The sequence below is a fragment of the Pyrus communis genome, chromosome 10 (genome assembly GCF_041283825.1).
Source record: "Pyrus communis isolate YQ-2024b chromosome 10, ASM4128382v1, whole genome shotgun sequence".
NCBI classification, from domain to species: Eukaryota; Viridiplantae; Streptophyta; class Magnoliopsida; order Rosales; family Rosaceae; genus Pyrus; species Pyrus communis.
This window is the reverse complement of record NC_142574.1, coordinates 20,403,430-20,420,935: the sequence shown is the minus strand read 5'-3', so window position 1 is coordinate 20,420,935 and position 17,506 is coordinate 20,403,430. Positions and strand designations below refer to the sequence as shown.

At 36.5% G+C, this 17,506-nt stretch overlaps 2 protein-coding genes and 2 pseudogenes across 3 annotated transcripts; 3 read left to right on the top strand and 1 right to left on the bottom strand.

Moving 5' to 3' along the window:
• Positions 1–1,821: 1,821 nt before the first annotated feature.
• On the top strand, positions 1,822–3,576 carry LOC137730265 (uncharacterized). The gene is made up of 2 exons (XM_068469323.2): positions 1,822–2,209; positions 2,956–3,576. The coding sequence occupies exons 1-2, from the start codon at positions 2,087–2,089 to the stop codon at positions 3,238–3,240; spliced, it is 408 nt and encodes a 135-aa protein (XP_068325424.1). The 5' UTR covers positions 1,822–2,086; the 3' UTR covers positions 3,241–3,576.
• A 1,116-nt stretch (positions 3,577–4,692) lies between these two features.
• On the top strand, positions 4,693–4,811 carry LOC137730356 (5S ribosomal RNA; annotated as a pseudogene).
• Positions 4,812–4,878: 67 nt separating this feature from the next.
• Positions 4,879–4,997, top strand: LOC137730357 (5S ribosomal RNA; annotated as a pseudogene).
• A 6,384-nt stretch (positions 4,998–11,381) lies between these two features.
• On the bottom strand, positions 11,382–13,491 carry LOC137729893 (uncharacterized). 2 transcript variants are annotated; one of them, XM_068468942.2, is made up of 2 exons: positions 13,334–13,491; positions 11,382–12,075 (listed from the first exon to the last, which is right to left on the bottom strand). In XM_068468942.2, the coding sequence occupies exon 2, from the start codon at positions 12,034–12,036 to the stop codon at positions 11,578–11,580; it is 459 nt and encodes a 152-aa protein (XP_068325043.2). In that variant the 5' UTR covers positions 12,037–12,075; positions 13,334–13,491; the 3' UTR covers positions 11,382–11,577. The 2 variants fall into 2 exon arrangements, with proteins under 2 accessions (XP_068325043.2, XP_088533427.1); XM_088677301.1 differs by lacking the exon at positions 13,334–13,491 and adding an exon at positions 13,157–13,299.
• Positions 13,492–17,506: the final 4,015 nt, after the last annotated feature.

Genomic DNA, 17,506 nt, shown 5'->3' with positions numbered 1-17,506 from the left:
AAACTCTAGATCATTTACCAATCTTTTTCTTTAAGAAGTCGAGGTTATATAATGTTGAATCTTCATGGATAAGGTCATGCTGTTGTAAGAGTTCATATACATTATATCAACCTGGTATTAGGGTTACAACATCATACAGACCAACAAAGCGTGCTTCGATATTAGTGTTATTATTCTGCAAGAAAACCTACCTAAATGTGTCGCCATTGATGGAGGTTCAGAAGTAGTCTTCTACTTCCAGCACTCGATGGTATCCTCAACTATATGAAGAGGGTTTAGTTCTCAAGGATTAGAATGTGTGGAAGCAGAGACTGCTTCTATCAATATATATCTACCAATAACCATCTTTTAGTTAACCTAGAGTACAAAATTTCCACCTTCAAAAGAAAATTCAGAATCGGGCCTTGAATATACAAGTGTCTGGTACTATGGTGTACTTATAGATTGTTACTCAAAACTTTCATGGCAAGTTCAGAGGTCTCCTGTCATAACAGTTGGACACTGTGAGAAGGACGAGAGCCAAGTTCTTAGGACCCAAAATTATAAATTTACAAACTAGCTAATGAAAAATCGAACGAGCAGAACACATGGTCCCTACAAAGCACAAGTGGTTTACCACGTATCCAACCAAGAAATCATGCGAACTAGCTAACATGTGTCAATTCTCAGTACAAAAAATAACTGACAGTAGCCAGTGTCCATTATACAACATGTTTTTCTATTTCGAGAAACATTTCAATTTATGTGAGGCACTATTATATGGCGTTATAAATAACTGACAGTAGCCAGTGTCCATTATACAACATTTTTTTCTATTTCGAGAAACATTTCAATTTATGTGAGGCACTATTATATGGCGTTATTCTCCTCTCAAATTATAGAATTTAACTACAATATTTACGTGTATTTAATATATTCATCATTTCGGGGGTCAGGCATAAATTATATTAAATACATATGTTGACATAATTATATCTGATTGTTATATTAAATACATTTAAGTAGCTAATCCCCAAATTATAATTTAATGGCTGCTCTTATTATTTATTATGAATTGTATTCTAAAAGTGAGATATTTCATCTATTATACCTGCTCTTATTATTTATTTTAATTATAATCACTTATTTGCAAGTACCGAATTTACTTAATGGTTAAGACATTTTTTTTTAAGCTTCTAATGCTTTCAGGGTTCAAATCATCCCATTTCTTTAAGTATAGATTAGTGTAGGTGCAATAAAAGTTAAACAATCACATATTTTTGTTATAACACGTAAATAACCAATAATAAGTGAAATGATTTATTTCCAAGTTATTAACCAATAAAAAAGAAAAATAATAACTACAAATGTTTTAACCTCATGGAGATCTTTGTGTAATCATTTCTATTGTTATCGTTAAATTAATTTAATTTAATGATCATAAATAAAATAAAATAAAATAAAAAGTGATTTTTGCACTGTCTATTTTGTCTCATAAATACCTTTGTTTAATTTGAACTCTTGATTCGATTTTATTTTTCAATCTGATGGTGTTAAACAAAAAGGAGTTTAAAAATTAAAAAAATAGAGAGTTTTAACGAAAAATATGCGGTAAAAAGAAGTATAGATCTGTTGATTATGAAAAATTATATTTTTACACTAAAAAGTCAAACCTACTACTATTTATTTTACATTTTATCTTATCCTTATCGTTAAAATTCAAAACTTTCAAATCCTTTTCATTAATATTTTTTTTTAAATAAAGTGTAAAATCATTTTTGCAAATAAATGCTTAAAATATAAAAAGATACTCATAAATTGTCATCGATTCCCTTCCAAAGTAACGCTTTATTTTCCAAATCTATTTGTCTCTTTTTTTGTTTTAAACAAAAAGGGAAAAAAAGATTGAATATTTGGTCATCATGAACTCTATATATATTAAAAAACCCTGAGTCGCCTGACCAGGAGTAATTGCTTGCAGGGCAGAGAGAGCTTAGCTGTCTGCCTCTCCGTCATATCTTTCCTGCTTCCTCCCTCTTTAAATTTCCTCCATTTCATTGCAATTATTCTCAATATTTCCCTTTGTTTTTAGAGAGAGAAAGAGAAGATGACTGGTTTTGCAGAAGGAGAAAATGTCACCCTTGATCTTCTCAAGAAGAAAATGGCCGACTTTGCAAAAGAGAGAGACTGGGATCAGTTCCATAGCCCCAGAAACCTTCTCCTAGCTCTGGTTTGTTCATCTTTCCAGCCCATAAATATTCTCTCTGCCTTTTTTTTGGTTGATAATTCTCTCATGCCATTTTTTTATGCCCATTAACTGTTTGATACGTGTTTTATTTAATAATTTGTGTGATCCATTAAATGGGGAGAAACCCAATTAATAAAAATGTGATTGCTTTGCGATTTTATCATTATTTCGTATTTTTGCTTTCACTTTCATCATGGGATTGTGTAAGATTTGACCAAATAATATATACACACAGCTGACGCACTGTAGTTTGGATTTTGCATATATTTAATTATAAACAAATTGGGGTTTTGTGGTTTCTGACTGCTTTTTTCTATTTTCCACGCGCTTCTTGACTGCAAATAGGTTCTTATTTTGTTTGTTTCCAACTCCTTTTCACCTTCGTATCAAAACCCAAATTGAGTTTTTCTTGAAGTTTGTAACTTTCTTTGTTTTAACCTACGAGAGAGGAGAAGGGAGATTCGAACTTGTTGAGTGGTGAAAGTGTATATAGTTTAACCAGAGTCAAATTTGACTTGCTTTACAATTTACGATTTGGAAAGAGTTGGTTCTTTTTTTATTGTTTTTGTCACATCAAATCTTCAATTACCCCACTTTTCTGTGTTTCCTTTTTCCCCCAAGTGCTTTTGGGCATTTGGCTTTTGATTTTTCCTCAAAACAGCCAGAAGGGCGTTAAATTTTGGTTCACAAATTGATGCAAAGGTCTGGCCTTTTTGATGAAATTACAGGTGGGAGAAGTGGGGGAGCTATCTGAGATATTTCAATGGAAAGGGGAGGTTCCAAAGGGACTGCCAGATTGGAAGGAGGAGGAAAAGGAGCACCTGGGAGAAGAGCTTTCTGATGTGCTGCTGTATCTGGTCAGGCTTTCTGACATTTGTGGTGTTGATCTTGGTAAAGCTGCCCTGCGCAAGGTGGAACTCAATGCCATTAAGTATCCTGTTTCACAGAAGCAGAGCGAAACAACCACCACCACAACTACCGCCACCAATGAGGAAATTGCACAGCTGGGATAATTTTCTTGGTTTCCAAACACCAACCAAAAGTTTTACTTTTACTGAGCTGTCAATACTATGTTTGGTGTGTTTTGGGGGGAATGTGTGGGGTTGGGGCTGTTAGAATAAGAGCTTTTTTAGGATGGTTTCCAACTTTTCATTGCATCAGTCAGAGGACCAGTAACTGGTGCTGTTTTATGTGCATTGATGATTCTCAGAGATTTTCTAACTGTTTTGGCTTTACTGATTCGCTGAATGGAATCCCTCTGACAGTTTGCGAGGTAGCCAAGTCCTTGAATTTTACTCCATGTTTAATTTTTCGTCTCTAAATTTTTATTTTAGTTTCTCTTTTTTCAACTTAATTTTGCAAATGGTCCTTACCTCAAATATGCCTTCTTTTTCGTCCAATTTAGGGTATAGTGATCTTTTTATACATCAATAAAATAAAATAAAAAAATAAAAAGAGTTTGGCTCTTTAAGGTTGAGGAGGAGTTCTTACTCAAAATACTTCGTAGCCTATTCACAGAATTATGTTTTTATAATCATAATATTTATATTATAAATTACTATGTAAAGATTATTTTTGAAAAAAAATCAACTAAAACTAAGATCTTTTAGTTAAATTCTTAAGAAATTCCGATCATAAACAGGAATTTCTGTGAATAAGTTACGATGTATTTTAAAGAACAGTATCTCCTCAATCCTTGAGGAGGCAAGTTTTTCTCTTTAAAAAATTTGTTTTCTTATTTTTTGGATGTAATTCCTATTTTATCCCTCAATTTAACAAAAACGTTGACGGAGTTAACGAAAAAGACTATTAGTGCAACAAATAACATAATTCGAAGACAAGATAAATTATTAGTAGAGTTAAAGGACGTAAACTAAACTCGTGGAATGGATTAGGAACCTTTGCTACAATTTAGCCTAATTTGTATATTTCCTTTTCTTTTTCTTCATAATATATGCTAGCCTGCCCTATTTATCCAGTTTTTGAGTATTGGTTTTACTTTCTTTTCAAATGAGCAAGACTTTATGATATTAAATGATATTTTGTATTCGTCTTTTTTACCTTGTGAACACTCTTCGACTCACCGATTTATTCAATTTAAAACGAAAGGTAAACAGTAATGTGTATGGTTAATGTGCGGAAATCACTTTTCTGTAAGGTGTTATGGTCAAATCAATTGAAGATTTTTTAACCTACTTTTGGAACAGTTTCACGTTTTGGAGGCTGAAAGTTGTTCAAGTTCAGTGTCTTTCCAAGATAACGTTAATCTTGATTACAAGGTAATGAGTTGTCAAAATTTTGATTAACTTATATCTATTCGATCAGACAGTTCAACAACACAATAACTTGAATTTGAATTCATTAATCGAACTGGTTCTTATTAACATGTGTTGTTTATATTTACGATTTTTGGATTATGTTTGTCAATAGCATGTGATAGTGCATAGTGAAAAATCCAATTAAGAAGATGCGATCATATCAACTCACATGCACTGGATTCCATCAGAACTCCGAAGTTAAGCGAGTTTGGACGAAAGCAGTTTTAAGATGGGTGACCTCTTGGGAAGTCCTCGTGTTGCATTCCCACCTCTTTTGGATGCGATCATACCAACTCACATGCACTGGATTCCATCAGAACTACGAAGTAAAGTGAGTTTGGGCATACCAACTCACATGCACTAGATCCCATAAGAACTCCGAAGTTAAGCGAGTTTGGGCGAGAGTAGTACTAGGATGGGTGATCTCCTCATAAGTTCTCGTGTTGCATTCCCTATCTCTTTCTTCACCAAAAATAAATAAAAAATCTAATTAAGAGTATCTCCAATTGACTTGCGATTGGGTCAAGCCACCCCAAGATTGTTGCTCCACCGGTTAAAAAAAAAAAAAAAAAAAAATCTAATTAAGAGTATCTCCGATGGACTTGCAATTGGGTCAAGCCACCCCAAGATTGTTGCTCCACCGGTAAAATTAAAAAATTAAAAAATTAAAAAATAAAAAGATTAGACAATTGGGTTGAAGGCAAATACCTCTTTCAATATATTGACCAAAAAAACACTTCTTCAATAATTGCAATAGCATGGGTCCAAGTGAAAGCCCAGCAGACAATGTATGGGACCGGGTCCCCCCTCCCTCCCTCCCTAAATAAAAGGACCTAACTTCTCTGCCGTTCCAGTTCTCATGCATTCTCTTCTTCATATAAAATATTGACGTGACTTAACTGTGACCGTACAAATAGAATGGGATAAGAGTGTATGAGAAGAGCAGAGAAGCTACGTCCTAAATAAAAACCCAAAAAACACCAAAACCACGTGAAGCCCATCAGACTTTTGATGTTGCAGCCTGCCACGTTGCTCTTTGTGGGCCTTAGATTTAAAAAAAAAAAAAAATCTCCAATTCAAAGGTTAGGATTAAATCCAATTCTAAAAAATCCAAAAAAAAAAAAAAATCATAAAAATTAAAAAAATATTTCAAAAAACTTATAAAGTCCAAACTTTAAGTTTCTAACAAAGTTCAAAACACTTGCAAATTAAATATTTAAAAAAATAAAAAATATATTTGTGAATAGTAATTGCATTTGTCTTGCCCTTCCTCCTTTCAAACTGATAAACTTGCACAAAGACAAATATTGTTTAGAGTGAATAGTGAGGATCATTGCCCTCCAATTGCCATTAACTTCCACCAGCGGTGGAGATGCTCTTAGTGGAAGGCAAGGGCCATTGGGAGCATTGCCCTTACTATTCACTCTAACAGTCATTGCCTTCGTACAAGTCCACTCGTCTAGGAGGAAGTGTAAGGACAATGGTGACTACTATTCACCAATATATTTATTGTTATTTTTATTTATGTTTTCTTGGCCTTATCCCCTACATGTCATTATTTCTCAAATAAAGTCTAATTCCAATAAATAATTTCAAATAAATAGAAAATCATAGCACTACAACAAACATTATTAATTTAAACTAGGGGATAAAATCAGTGTGTCTCGGTCCATCTTCCCTTGGAGTCCGCGAAAAACCTTATTCTCATGACCCGATTTTTTCACTTCTCAAAAAACTAGGGGTGGGCATTTGAAACCGAAAACCGAAACACGAACCAAATCAAACCGCACTAAATGGTTCGGTTTTGCGGTTTTGAAATGTTTGTGGTTTTGAAACCAAACTGCATTGTAGGAAACGGTTTGGTTTTGATTTTGGCTTTTGAAAATTGCACCGAAACCAAAATCGCGCCTTAAATTAGATGTCTTGTTTTAATTAGTTATTTGTCAGAGTCCATACATTTAGTATGTACATGTCATAATAATGATTATTTTTTTCCAAATTATATCCCTCATCAAGCTTGGCATCTCAATGTTTCTTTACAGGAAAAGATGAAAATTTTATTACCAGTAAAAGCACCTCAAAACCCTAATTTAAAAGTTCAGAATGACAGCCTATATAATAGACGAATCAGAAATGCAAATGAAAAATAAAAAAGAAACAATGAGCATCAAATAAGAGTAGTCACAGTAGGAAAGATACAAGGACCGAATCTCTAATCAAGTAATAAGCCGCAGCACTCCATTTGGGTACTTTTTCTTGCTCACAGAGTCTATCATCTGTGCAATTAGCTAGCTAGAGTAAAGAAAAGAATTCTCATGTGGGTTGGTTAATTAATGTATTGTGTGGAAAATGAGACCGTGTTTTGTGTAGATAAGTATAAATTTTAAATTGTATATATTTTCTCAAAAATCAAACTGACACTGTTTGAAATTGCACCTAACCGAACCAAATGGTTTGGTTTCATTTCGGTTTTGGCTTCAAAACCACACTGCAAAAAGTTGCAGTTTCGGTTGCGATTTCACTCAAAACTGCACCGAATCAAACCGTGCTCACCACTACAAAAAACGTTTTGAAGTTAGGAGACTAATCGTCAAGGCGTTGGACATGATCTCCGATCATTCTCCTCTTGTCTTTCTTGCCTATATATTCAACTCCCTTTCTCCCACCTTTACTTCATCTCTAGCCTTGTCTTGCTCGTACGTTAACTTGTCTCGTTCCATATGCAGTGCATGTTGGCCAGCCAATTCATCAATTAATTTTGAATAATCATTATTCAAAGAATTCCCTCTTCCAACTTTTTCCTTAGCAGCCTTCTTACCAATAAACCTCGTTGTTTCTTTATTTTGTGTGACCGATTCAATCGGAGTCGCCAATGGTGTCTCAAATAAGGTCTCCAATGGTGACCTTTTTCAGTAGTAGGTGATTCCTGCACTAAAGTCTCGTTCAACTGAACTTGTGGACAAATAGGGAAAATTTTGTACTTCGGAGTTTGCTTCACAATATTCCAACGTTCGTGCCTTGTGAATGATCAAGATTAAACCACATTTTAGCTTGTAGTTGCTATAAAAATATTTGTGAAACAACATAAAGATATATATAATAACATTAGAAAAAAATTAACATATTAATTACATTTTAAATTTTATTAACAATAAAAGAATATTACCACATCGGCTAGATTAGTGCCCCTTTGATAAATTCCTTTCACTTTTGCAAGTGCTTCTTGCCAATCTTTCAAATCTTTATGCATATGACATAGATTGCACACTCCAGAATGTGCCTTGAATCTGCTCGACAAATTATGCATAAATCTTATTCCACATGTGTTGTACTTTCATCTCATTTCTAGTGATTAGGTCATGAGTAACACGCATCTATGCCTAATGTCACATCCCGCCTTAGGGCGAATCACTTCCTGGGCCCGCTCCACCACCGTAGCACGATATTGTCCGCTTTGGGCTTACCATTCCCTCACGGTTTTGTTTTTGGGAACTCACGAGCAACTTCCCAGTAGGTCACCCATCATAGGATTGCTCTAGTCCCCTTCTCGCTTAACTTCGAAGTTCCTACGGAACTCGAAGCCAGTGAGCTCCCAAAAGGCCTCGTGCTAGGTAGGGATGAGAATATACATTTAAGGATCACTCCCCTGAGCGATGTGGGATATCACAATCCACCCCCCTTAGGGGCACACCACAGCTAGGGTTAGGCTTTGATACCAAATTGTCACATCCCCGCCCGGGGCGTATCACTTCCTCGGCCTGCTCCACCACCGTAGCACGATATTGTCTGCTTTGGGCTTACCATTCCCTCACGGTTTTGTTTTTGGGAACTCACGAGCAACTTCCCAGTGGGTCACCCATCATGGGATTGCTCTAGCCCCCTTCTCGCTTAACTTCGGAGTTCCTACGGAACTCGAAGCCAGTGAGCTCCCAAAAGGTCTCGTGCTAGGTAGGGATGAGAATATACATTTAAGGATCACTCCCATGGGCGATGTGGGATATCACACCTAAAGCACAGAAAATCTTCCCTAATCGACCAATTTGACTTCTCATTCATTTTTCTTGGTAACAAAATGAGTTGGGAGGTAGAGAATAAATATGGGAGATTGTAGTAAAAATAAATATTGATTATGGTGTGCAGAATGAAGAATATGGTTGGGTATTTATAGAAAAAAGAAATTGGGTGTTTTTTGGTATTGCTTAGTATTTTTTGGATTTTTTACCATTAGAATAATCTTAGCATTGATTTTCAAAATTATTACTGTTAGAAGGCCAAGATTGTGCCACATGGTAACTGACTAGAAATGATTTATTTTTTAATTTATTTTTTTTCAATTGAAAAACCAATGGTTCAGATGAAAGGATAGTTAAAAATCTAACTATCAAGAAAGAGCCGTTTGCCTCAGCCACACACCACGTGGGCAGGCCACCTTTTGTCTTTTGCTAAATGCGACTTGATGTCACATCTCCTCGCGGGCACAAGTCGTGGCATTAGTTGGCAGTCTGCTGCCTTTCACATTGGTTTTTTCCACTGGTGGAGGTAGGGATGGTCAAAATACTCGCAGGTATGGGTAACTACAGTTACTCGTTTATTTAAACTGTTTAAACAAATAAACAGTTATTAGTATAATCATTTATCTGTGAAAATTAAATGAATGATTATAGATGTTACTCGCAATTACAAACAGATACTATTTAACCGTTGAATATTGGTAAAATTAAAAATAAATGAAAATAAAAAAACCCTAAAAATTATTCGACCTCTCCGAGACTCCCGACCGCTCATCTCTCTCATTGCCGCCCTCGCTCTCATCAAGTTTTCTCATTTACTTTGTTTTTCCACCAAGTGTTATTAGTAGATTTATCTCACATTAAGTATTATTAGTAGATCCTTATCAGAATCTCATATTTGAGAGGCACGTACCCCCAATATACATGACTTGATTCCAACAAACAATCTGAGAGTTTAGATTATGTCCCTTTGTTTAACTTAGTGACCAATAAGGGGGACTTGGATCATCTCCTGAGCTCAAGGAGAAAATCCTCCTGACCAAATGACTTGAGCTGTTAGATGAAAATCTAACGGCTACAAATAGGGAGGTCCCTTTAAAGTTATAATAATTATAACCATTGAATTTTCATTCAACAGCCCAAGTCCTTTGGTCAGGAGGATCCTCTCCTTGGGCTCAGGAGAGGATCCAAATGGTTCTCCTCTCTACCGACACCATTTTCAGCTGCCTCTCCTTCAGCACTTGCATAGGCAGAGTGGAAGTCCATTGCGTGAATGGCGATATTGGTATCGAAATCAAGGTCATATTAAGACAACGTAGATTGATACGAAAGATAATGATTACCTTTAGATTTTAGAAACTTTACTTAGGAATCATATGGAGTTTGATTTATTTTACCCTTGGTCTAAATGTTATAATTGAAGACTTGCTGGAGTGTAGTGGAAAAGTATGTTGAAAATGCATGATAAATGTAACAATAATGATGTTTAATTGTCAGAAAAAAAAAATTATGAAAAATTTTATTTTTAATTTTTAACTTGTTAAAACGGGCAAACAGGTAAAGAATCAGGTAAATAGATATGCAGTTATGAGTACAGTTAATCATTTATAAACAGTTATGGGTATGAATATACCCATTTATGAAATTATCCAACGAGTAAACGGTTATGCATGTATAAACTTAAATGGCTATAGGTAAATAACGCGATTATCCGTCCATTATAACCATTATCAATCCCTAGGCGGAGCCACTTTCTTTGGACAACAAGGCAGTTCCACCCATTTGCAGAGGCAATTAGAGGCTGCTGGAGAAGCAAACTTGGAATATGAAGCACAACATTGTAATCGATTTAACTAAGCCCAGCTGGATAAAACAATGAAACGTGAATCAATTAGAAAAGAAAAAAAAAACAATGTGACTTGAGAAACAGTGAAAGTGCAGCGGTGACAGCTCAAAGTATGAGACAAGTCATATTGCGGTAGACATATGTTAAAGCAGCCTGCAAAGTGTAAAAGACAAAAGGATATGCATGTTTGTGGGACCAGTGGCATTAACACGATTATTACGTTTTCTGAAATTGAAAGAGGCAGCTCAACTGAACTGAATGTTACTCAACACAAGAAATCAAAAAGATTTTACTGCCGGATAAAGTAGGCGTGTGCAATTAAACGTGATTAATCACTCAATTTGATTGATCTAATTGATCACCCAGTTTAAGCTATTGAACAATTAAATGTGTTGGCATTGAGTGTATGTAAGTATTTAATAAAAATCGAACTTTGGCACCTTCTTTTGCTGACAGAGTTATGAGAATCACATTGCTATCACAAGAAAGTAGTTGGGTATATGGAAATTATTGTTCAACATTCACAAAAGAAGAGTGATTGTATGGCATACACCACACATCCAAGGGCGAAAAGGGGGTTAAGAGTAATTGCGTATCATACATCGTTGTATAGTAGAATTTTTCTGCACGAGAAACGACCCTAGAACCTAGAGTCAATATTGGTAAAGGTACAAAAATTGGATCTCTTGGAGAAATTCTTGAATGCAATTATTAAACCTTATCAAAATAATTGGTCAAGTATCCAACGCGTAAATTATTGGATATAAGAGTGTAGATCGAACTTGAGACAACTTTCAACATGAATTGTGCATTGCCATTGGTGAATCATATGAGGATATGGGTTTCGTGTTCTGCTTTGCTCGAAAATATTTGGATTGGGCCTTTGGACTACTTTTTGTAAGCAACAAAATTGTGACTTTGTAATGATTTAACTACAATGGGTAAGGACATTTGAACGTGCCAGAAGCAGATACACTGTCTTTTCCAACTGGCTTAAAACTTCAACGTATTATGAATCCATTCATTACACTATCATGTTTTGCTTTCATACACATAAAGCACTTTATCATGTTTAAGAGTGCATATATTGAATTGTTCCTATGTAAATTTACACAAAAAAGGAAAGGCCCAACTTGATACAAAAAATTCACAACAGATTTTCACGCCTTTTTTTTTTCAATGCGAGGACGATTCTTTTCCCCCAAGCGTCTGAATTATAGCTTCCAAAAGTTTGATTTCCTTGTCGCGCTTGGCGATTTCTTCTTGCTTGGCACGCAACTCTTCCATGTGCAGCTCAAAGACCTTTGAGGTGTTCTCGAGCTCTTTTGTAACTTCCTGCGCATGCAATTCAGCTGCCCTTTCTGCTGCCTCGGCCTGTCGTTTTTCTGCACGAGCACGAGCAGCAGCTGTAATGGCAGCATCAAGTTCTCTTTCCAAAGTTTCTACCCTTTGTTCAAGAACCTTGATGGTTCGAGCTTGCTCGGAACAAAGTGAAGCTTTAGCGAAGGTCTCCTCTTCAACAAAGACGGCCTTTTTAAGGAGCAGCTTCTGAAGTGACTCCAAATTGAAAGCCATTTCTGTCAGATTGCCTATGGCTCCGTTCCATCTTTCGCTTCCTTTGCCCTTGTCCTCCATTTTCTTTCAATACCGCTGTTTGAAGACGACCACAGTACCCTAATAATCCATGCAATAGTTTAAAAACAGAAAAACATGTTTCAAAATAACATGCTGAAATACCAACACAAAGGAAAATGAATCAAGAAGAACAAAAAACATCTTCAGACCAGAAACAAAAAAGCATAACCATAGTGGCACAAATACATCGTACACATTACAAACTATATGTCTAAGCAGAATTTTTTTCCTATATTATTCAACATTTATGGGAAGTTCTCCTAAGTTCTGGAAATTGCTTCTCTGAGGCTTCATTTATTTTGATTAAGATGCAACATCCAAACAAAGTTTCAAGACATAAGATCCGAACAAATTTACAGAGAAGACATGACACACTTTCATAGTCTTGTGGACAGACGCTTTCACCATTTGAATCATAACATACACTTCCTAGGGCTAAAGATTGTTTTCTGAACATATTATATATCAAGCATGATGCATCAACTTAAGCACAATCAATTAAGAAAACTGTAATATTGGCCCAAAATCCTAATTTGACAGAGTAATCGAACTTCACAAATTCCATAACAAAAATGCATCCCGAGACCCAAAAGAGAGACAGCATTCATTTTGTTCTTCGACTTCTCTAGTGGTTAAAGAATATGTTAGACAACGTAAAACATAATTTTGTTTAGCAGATTCACAGAACTTGACAAATCATACTGCTTTTGAGAACCAAAATAGCAAATTACCAGAAGCTAACACCCAACACATCAAAGTATGTTAACGAAAATATGGCCTTGAGCGGAACCTACCCATTTATATTTTAGGCACAAAAATATAGAGTGCTTCACAACATCTAGGCTATTTAACCACAGACTAAACATCAAAACTGAATAATCTATGACTTGAGGATCGAAAATCACATTTTAGCTAAACATTGAAGTGCCATCTCTTCTACAGTTTGTACATTTATACCTAACACCCACCACCACATGAATTTTCATTAGAACATTATTCCCTAAGAAAACTGTAGTAGCACACCACCATTCATACTCTTGTTAAAAAATTCAGCTTCCAAACCCATCAAAAATCACACAAAATCACAATTTGAGATATGGGTATTTCAGAGGAAACAAACCAATCTAAAACCAATAAAAATTCACAAAGTTTTCGAAGTGGGGTTGGATTTGGGGATTTGATTTGATCCAGCAGGAATCCAACACTGTTGGGGTCATCATAAAAAATCAATACCAAGAAAGAAAGAAAAAATCGAAGAATTACAAAACTGAGAGATGGGTATGTAAGAGAAACTAACGTGGAAGAAGATGTTCCCCTTGAAAGGCTGAATTCAGAGTCGACGGAAGCGAGGGTTCTTCACCTTGTTTACGAGAAAGGGAAAGGTTGGGGGGTTTAAAAATGGGAAGTGGTGGAATTCAGTTTAGTTTTTGTCCCGCTAATTTACTTTAAGTTTCACTTTAGTCCATATCTTTTCAATTATTTTATGGGTAACAAACTCATACATCGTGTTTTGAATCTTGCATACAACAGTTTACGATCTATTTGTTAGACATCCGTTCCTTGGCTGTGAAATGAAATATTAAAAAATTAAGAATTTTTTTTTATTCTAAACAAAATTAAAATTAATGACAGCGTGGGTTGAATCCCTTTCGTGGCTTTAAATTCTTAGAAATTGACCCAGCCAATCAAGACGGTTTTTTAAATTGAAAATTAATCAATGTTGTCCATAAAAATGGATAGTGCAAATCAATGTTGTTCTTCCGTTTGAATTCCGTTAAAAATCTGTAAGTGTGCTGACGTGGCACGCCATTAGATGATGACAATGCAGAAACATGGCATTGTGGGACCTACATATTTGATGATGTGGCAAATAAAAATAGTTAAATATTAAAGAGAATTGTTATTAGCACTCTAAAAATCTCATTGTACACTCTAAACTTTCTCTATTAGGAAAGAAAAATATACACACACTTATGAAGAGTGTAGAATAAGATTTTTGGAGTGTCAATAACACTTCCCATATTAAAAATCAATTTAAAAAAAAAATCGGCTCCACCCACCTTCTTCTCCGGGGACCTAACCACGAAGTTAGGCAACAGCGGTTTCTGGGTTTAGGGTTCAGAGAACAACGATTTTTGGGTTTGGGGTCACTGGAAATTTACACATACTTACAAATCTAGTAAAAGGAGCACATGGGTCTCTTCCACCTTGGCGGCCAACGAGACACAGGAGTCGCGCTGCGCTGGGTTACCCAAATCTGAATTTTTTCTGGATTTTAAATTTTGGGTTTCCAAAATTTTATGGGGGGTTTCTTGTAAGGGTGGGCACGGGCCGGGCCGAGCCCAAAATTGGAGGGACCAGATCGGACCCGCTTGAAAATACAACAAGGCGGGGCAAGGCAGCTGGACCTAATCTGGCCCGTTTGAAATGGGCCGATTCCTCGGGGCCTCACGGGTACATTTCCAATTCATTCCCTATCAAATTTCCCAGTACAACCATTCACCAAAAATCTCAAAATTCAATCATGGTTTACACACCTAGTTGATCTCCTCAGGAAAAACCTTCAAACCTTCAAAGCAACAAACTTTAATTAAAAAAAAAAAATTGAATTTTAGACAACCCAGAATCCTAGATGACTAATTTCCTAAGATTGCATTACAATATAACCCAATTGATCAAAATCCAAAATTTAACAATTTACCACAGCTTTAGCTCCAAGCAGTGATTGCATGCATCAGAAAAAATAACCAATTCCTTATCTGGATCCCTTTTTTTAATTACTTAGAATCTTCCACAAACAATTTGAAATCAAGAAACAAACCAGAGAGATAGCACCAATGGAAGATGCCGATCTCCTTCTTCGTGAGGCCGTCGAGGAATGTAGTGTTGTTCTCGTCCTTCTTGATCATCTTTGATGTGCGATTGTCAGCAGATCTTGGCTTCCATGCAAATTTGAGTTAGGCGGAGGAGATGACTGATTCGTCGTTTCGAGTTGTTCGACTTCGTTGTTCGTCCCCTTGAGTTGGACAAAGAGAGAGACTGAGAGACTGAGAATCAAGAGGGATAATAGTTCGATTAAGATGAAGGACTATAAAAGAGAGATCGAGAGGGAGGACTGAGGAGAGTCTGGGAGAGTTTTTGAGAAAGTGACGGTCAGATTTGAGTGTGTGTGTGTGTGATTAGAGTGGCACGGCACTGGGCTGGGCCTGTTTATTGGATACGGTTTGAGTCAAGGGCCCGTGTTTTTAGAATACTGGATCCGCCCCACCTTGCTATTTACTTGGACTCGACCCGACCCGCCCTGCCCTGTTTTGTATATAAAACAATATGGACTCGCCCCAAATCGCCATTACCCGCCCCTACTCGCGGGCCCAGGGCCCGTTTGCCCACCCCTAGTTTCTTGCTTCCATTGAAGAATGGAATTAGATATCAGTGAAAGTCTTGCATCTTTGGATTTGATTGACGATGATGAGATCCATGGTTGTCCGATTCACTAGTTTGTTTCATTTCCCTCTGAGGCTATGGCCAAATTATTAGAGACCCAAACTTTTTAAGCATCCCCAATCTTAAAAATCATCATTTTTGTAATGGGTTGATGTGTTTTTCCAAGCCTTGTACTCTTCCGCCACTCTCAGATTGGGAAGCAAGAGGGAAGAGGGTGAGACGGACGGAGCAGGTAAGAAGGGTGAGGACTGATGGGTTGGTAAAGGTGAGGCTCACAATAATCTTTTTTTTTTTTTGCAAAAAAAAATTTAATTTTTAAAAATTTCGTAAGGGTGAGGTCCTAACATGACACGTCAGCATACAAACAGATTTTTAACAGAATTCAAACGGAAGGACGATATTGATTTGCACCACCCATTTTCAAAGACTATATTGATCGATTTTCAATATCAGAGACTATATTGATTGAGTGGGTCAATTTCAGGATTCATTTGTAATAAAAACCCTTTAATAAATATTTCAAAAACTTCAGATTTATTTTTTCTTAGGAAAAATCCAACAATATCGAGAAATGAGAATAATCATCTACAAACAATAAATAATAACGAAAACCCTCATTAGCATAACTGGAGAACACCAAACATCTGGATGTAAAATTTGCAATGAAAATCAAGAAACAGACTCTGAAGAACTAAACGATAACTTAGTACTTTTTCCTAGTGGACATGAATGACAAAATGTTACATCTAAAACACCATGAATTGGTACTCGTTCATTGAAAATTAAAAACTTGATTATTGATGACGCAGGATGATCAAGCCGAGAGTACCACTTTTGGGCGGAAACTCGAATGCCTACCCACGCTGGAATAAGGTAATTTGAATTGTCCAATGTCACCTAGAAATGGGTACAAACCATTCTCACATCTCTCGCAGAAAAGCGTCTTCCGAATCTTAAGGAAAAATCGGTAAGTAACATTTATTGTCTAGGGTAAACCTATAGGCATATGTAATATTTGTGGAAGCAATAGGACATCTTAGGATATTGTTTAATTCATATGAGTAAGATTTAATATGAATTTTATTTGAACCACAATAAGAGATTGAAAGACCAATATCATTACCTATTCCACCAGCATTCTCATTACTGATGTATTTTTTTTACATTCACCAAGTTTTTGTATATCTGGAGTAACATGTGCATTAGCACCATTGTCCAAGAGCCATTGTCCATTATTCTACCTATTGAGTGTGATTAGAGAAGACGTCATTGCAGGTAGGTGTTTGCTGGAATTCTACCTTCATAGGCTGCATTCATCCTTTGATAACAATTAAGGGCAAGATGCCCTAGTTTCCCACATATTTGGCAGGTAATCCTTTCTCCTGCATGATTAAACCTCTCACCTTGGCATGCAGCATTGCGTGGATTATTGAAATTGTTGTTGTTGTGGGGAATGAAACCACGCTGGTTGGCTCCACCACGAGCGAACAGAGAACCACCACGTGCAGTACCACGAGATCGTCCTCCACGACCTCTTGCATCCATGAAAGCATTCACAGGAGCCGCCTCCACAAGAGGAGCATCTTGTTCTGCCATTATTTGTTTTCGTAGCCAATAAGAGAGCTTCGAGGGTAGGATACGTGATTGGAGTATCAAGTGCTTGAGTCGCACTCATTGTCATCTTGAATGCAGGTCCAAGATTGTTCAGGATGATCAGAACTAATTCATCATCACTCACAGGTTGTCTAGCTAACGCAAGACTGTCAGCAATAGTATTCATGCGATCCAGGTAATCCGCCACAGAGAGGTCACCTTTCCTTGTCTATAAGAATTCATTTCTCAAAACAAAATCCGACTTTGGGATGTAGAGGCACACGTTTGCTCAAGAACTTCGTAAGTAGCCCGAGCAGTGCATTTGCTAGCAACCACAAACAAGAGACAAAAGTTCCAAGCAAGTTCTTTTTTTTTAGGGGGGGGGGGGGGGAGGGGGATGGGCAGGATTTTGGCCAACCATAAAGGATTGTTG